This window comes from Elephantulus edwardii, unplaced genomic scaffold, assembly GCF_000299155.1.
Source record: "Elephantulus edwardii isolate Elephantulus edwardi_28Jun2011 unplaced genomic scaffold, EleEdw1.0 scaffold00091, whole genome shotgun sequence".
NCBI lineage: Eukaryota > Metazoa > Chordata > Mammalia > Macroscelidea > Macroscelididae > Elephantulus > Elephantulus edwardii.
In genome coordinates, this window is record NW_006399841.1 from 8,448,724 (window position 1) to 8,453,795 (window position 5,072).

Below are 5,072 nucleotides of genomic sequence, written 5' to 3' on the forward strand. Positions count from 1 at the left end.
CAAGTATATAGATCATCTCAGTGGTGGAATGCAAAAGATCTAAACTTTAGTTTCCATTTTCCAGAACACACTCAATGCTCACTGTTGATTTTACTAAAACATGTTCTCGAGCAATTATACCTTTATTATAAAACCACTGCATAACTACAGGTCAATTCTTTGCAGGTAGATATTTCAACCAGCGTCTTTTGGCTCAAAGATCCAAGACTCACCTCTCCTTCCCTTGGCCATGGCCTCCCATTCTGGGTGTATTTGCTTTGATTCTGTCTCTTCTTTTGTCCCCCATCAGCGAATTTGCACAGTAAAGGCTCACTAGGGGCTGTGAAGATAAGAAACCAAATCCACATTAGCAAACCCCCCTTCAAAACAAGTGATTATGTGAGTCACAGTAGGGCTTTGTAATGCATATCTCTTTTGAAGTAATGTCTTGCTTCTGAAGAGGTATTTGGCCTCCTTTTAGTTTCAGCTCTGTTGGCCACTGTTCTAACTAACTAGGCTTCAAAAACACACTGGCAGACTATAAAAGAAGACAACAAATATTGTCGAAAAAATAATCAAATGAAGTGGAATGTGAACTCGCCTTAGAAGTAAAGAGGAAAGCGTGTCTCCTTCCAGTAATGTTAGAAACATACTCTTAGCTGGTATTTATGTGTGGATAAACATTTCCCTGTCAAAGTAGCACTGATTTTACTTGAGAATAAGTAGGATTCTCTTTGGGAAAGAGGTGAATAGGAGTTTTCTCAAAAGAGAGCTATTTTGCTATGGCAAATCAAATTTGCTTTGTTTTCTCATTAATCCTCTGCAATTTCAGAAAGTCTAGAAGTAATTTCCCTAACCAATTTTACTCTATTTTTTCCAGTAAAAATTTAGCAAGAATTCCAAGGAGTATAATCATTACAATAGTAAATAAAACCCTATGATGCAAAGGTTCTGGCTGTAATTCATGGATTGTGTGTTGGGGCAGGGATGGTGGTGTGTGTGTGTGTGTGTGGTAGAAATAGCAATGGTTCCAAGTGAATTATGCAAATTTATCTCCCAAGAATAAGTGAACAAAGTAATGTCAGAACAGTAATATTAAAAGAACAACACAACAATATTACAAGATAACCACTTTACTTTCACAAGAGCGTAAAAATGTATTATTTCACAATTGAAAGCTTCTTGTATTCCTTGTTCAGAAAAATTGCTACTTGTTATTGCCAGGGTATATTTAGCATTTACCTCCATCCACCCTGTACACAGAACACACTGTCCACTGACATTCGTTCAACATTCTCTTTGTTTTTTACCTTTCTAGTACCCTTCGTATTCCTGATTTCTCATCTCTGCTTCTGATAATTATTGGGCCTTAATGGTGATGCAGATGCTTTTCAAGTTGCTCTGAGGTGCCCGTTACTTGGCTGCCATTCAGAGACCCTGTGGCAGAGAGATCAGAACCACCAGTTCTAATCTGCGATGCAGCATGACCCTCTTTGGGCTTGGGTCCCTTGTTAGTCTTGTGTCAACCCATCTTTCCCAAGGTGATGTCTTTTTTCCAAGGACTAGCGCTCCTGGTAGCGGGCTCAAAGTGAGCAAACTGAGACATCATCATCTCTGTCTCCAAGGAGCTCCCTGGTTACACATCCTCCAGGACAGACACGCTTGTTCTTTCAAGGCAATTCGTGGGATACTCAGCACTCTTTCCTTACACCACAACTCAACAGCATCGATTCTTCAGTCCTCCTCATTCATTGTCTGTCACGATGAGTTAGGGTGCTGGAGAAGAGTGCTGAATATCTCATGGGCTGTCAAAAGACTAAGCAAACATATCTCTACAGAGATGACGAGAGTGGCACAGGACAGGGCAGGACCTAGATCTGCTGTTTACAGAGGCACTATAAGTTGCAGTCAACTTGGCAGCAACAACTTAACAATAATGACTGTCTCTGTCCAGCGTTCAGAACCACAGGAAGCAATGGAAAATATCATGACGTGTCTTGGGCACACTTTAGTCTCCAATTTAATATCCTTGCTCTTTAACACTTTGGAGAGCTCTTTGACAGTTTTTCCCCAAAGGAACAAGACTATTTAAAAAAAAATTATTACTAATTTCATTGAAAATTTACAGAGACTTTGGATTTCCATTCATTCATTGTTGCACTTTTCTCCCATCCCAACTATATCTCCCAATACTCTCCCCTCTTGGAAAAGTAAAAGAAAAATTCTTTCATTGTTTTACAATCCCTCCCCCCTGGTCCACTCGACTATACAGCCTTCGCTCTGGACTCCCATCATGACAAAAATACCTAGTCACATATCCCTTTTAAACAGTTTTCTCCCTCATCTGTTTCAATGCAGTCTACATCATTTAACCCATCTCTCCCAGTCTCCCCCCAACCTCTATGTCAGTCCTGCTTTACAACAGTGGCACTATGCAATATTTGTCCCTTTGTGACTGAGATAGTTCACGCAGCATAATGTCCTCCAGAGTCACCCATTTTGAATAATATTGCATGAGTTCCTTGTTTTTCAATGCAGCGTAGTATTCCATTGTGTGAATATACCACAGCTTCTCTATCCATTCGTTTGTTGATGGGAACTTAGGTTGTTTCCAACTCCTTGCTACAGCAACAAGACTTTTAATTTCTTAACTGCTGCTACCATGATTTTGGTTGTGGATCCAAGTAAAATTGAAGCCACTGGCAACTTCAGTCTTTCTCCACTCATCATGATGTCACCTATTGGTCCAATGGTGAGGGTTTTTGCTTTGTTTTGTTTTTAAGGAGAACAATGATATTTCAGGTACCATCCTTTGTGTGCCTGTGTGCCACTTTGTCACCTTGCTAAAAGGGTATGTGAGGGGACAGGGACATTCTGGGTTTAAAAGTGTCGTCTTCTGATCTACTTCATCTTGCTTTTTTATTTTCTCATAAGAATTGGAGTTCTTTCCTCCTGTCTGGGTCTGTCTACTGTGACCTCCACTGTTGAATGACCTAGTAAGAATGGAAAGTATAGTATCATGGATTGAAGTGGGATCCCGGGGCCCAAAACATGGACATGGCATGGCATGGAAAGTATGAGATGATTGTCCATCATCTGACAAGTGAAGCAGTTAGAAAACCATCAAATGAGGGACACAAGACCCTAAATCACATTACAGTCTCCATCTGATACCAGGGGAGTTCCCACGGGGTGGAGACTGTAGCACTTTTTACTGCAGTCTCAATAGACAGTCCCAGATGGGGTAGGAGGAAAGAACTCCAATTCTTATGAGAAAATGAAAAAGCAAGACAAAGTAAATCAGAAGATGACACTTTTTCAGAAGTTTTTGCTGTTAAGTGCTGTCAAGTTATAGACGACTCACAGTGACCCTATGAAGGTTCATAGGGTTTCTGGAGGCAAGCTGTTTCTGAAGTGGATGCTACTTCTGCTTCTAAGCGTGTTCTAATCGGGGAGTTCCACTAAACACTGTCCACCATGGGTAAACATTGTCACATTTGACGCATCAGTGTCACAGTGTTCAGCATCACAGCAACCACGAGTGTATATATACTTATTTAAACTAGAATATTAGGATATATATGAGAATATATATATAAATATAAATATACACACACACACACACATATATATATATATATATATATACACACACACACACACATATACACAATTAAACAATTTTTCTGGAAACTAGAAGGCAATAGGATAAGGGGCAGAAAAGATAGGAAAACAGTTACTAATATTAAAATTGTTTCTATTTACCTAAGGAAAAAATATAAAAGTTAAAAGACGTTACTGAATCTATGAATATTACCAATATATAATAACAATATTCCATCTTAGCAACAGTAGACTTCAGAATTCTGAATTTTAAACCTCTTTTAAAGTAATAAAACAGGACCTTCCACCAAATTTTTACATTGGGGAAAATTTTGAAAGCTATCAGTAGAAATTCCTTACCTTTCCACTTTCACTGAGATGTCTCACTGAATTCTGTTACACAGTAACTTGGAGTTCCCAAACTTTGAAATTCTGATATTCAAGGACATTCCCAAGCACTTTAAATCTGTTAGACGTGGGTGTTAACAGGACCTATATTGCTCTATAGTGTAAGTTAAACATCTGTTTATATTTCATTAATTTGAAGATGAGTTTGATGGCAAACGTAGCCTTTTGGGAATGGTGGACTAGCCCTGGACTGATAACCAACAGGTCAGTGGTTTGAATCCCTTAACTGTTCCCAGGAGACTGAGGAGACGGTCTGCTTCCTTAAAGATAACAGCTTGTAGGGAGCTTTGGTGGCCTAGTGGCAAGCAGCTGCACTGCAATCCCAGAGGTATGAGGTTCCAATCCACCAGATGCTCTGCTGGAGAAGGAGGGGCAATCTCCTCCTGTACCAGTCAGATCTGATTTCATGGTGTACACACACACACACACACACACACACACACACAAATAACAAAAATAAAATAAAGTTAAAAAAAAAGGTAACAGCTTGAAAAGGTCCAAGGGACAAGTGTTCTCTGTCTTCGAGGGGGTTGCTAGGCATCAGGGTTGACTTGATGGCAACGGGTTGGTTAAGAGCTGGGCAAAAGCCACCCGCTACTCCTTGGGAGGGAGGGGACAATCTCCTCACATACAATTTACAGCCTCAGAAAACTTGCTGGAGGATCAGCTGTGAGCAGTTTTTAGTCCTAATCGTCCTTCAGATGCCATTCAAATGTCACAGTCTTTAAGAAGTCTTACATGACTCTTCCCCTGTTCACCTTTGTGTACAGTTGCTTTGGTATCCTGTCACAATTGAATGTTTTTATCTGTTCAGGATAAATGCATTATTTAAGAATAGTAATTAATTTCTAAGATTAAGGGATGAAAGCAATTACAGGAGAGGTCATTGTGGATGGAGATGTACAGAGAGGGGGAGAGGGAGGGGAAGGGAAGGAAGGAGGGAAGGAGGGAGAGAGGGAAAGGGGAAGAGAGAGAAGGAGGGAGAGCAAGGGAGAGTAAGGGAGCTGGAGGGAGGGAACGGAAAGGGAGGGAGTGGGAAGGGAGGAAGAGAGGGGAGAGGGGAAAATCATTAAGAGGAGATA

The 5,072-nt window shown here is 40.4% G+C and overlaps 1 protein-coding gene across 8 annotated transcripts in view; it reads right to left on the reverse strand.

The window, feature by feature from the left end:
* The window catches only part of RBMS3 (RNA binding motif, single stranded interacting protein 3), an 844,595-nt gene that overhangs the window by 155,652 nt on the left and 683,871 nt on the right, over window positions 1-5,072 (reverse strand). For all 8 annotated transcript variants that reach the window (XM_006890636.1, XM_006890630.1, XM_006890633.1 and 5 more), the window contains exon 7: window positions 213-319. In XM_006890636.1, coding sequence (XP_006890698.1) covers window positions 213-319 — 107 coding nt within the window. The remainder of the gene's footprint in view (window positions 1-212; window positions 320-5,072) is intronic.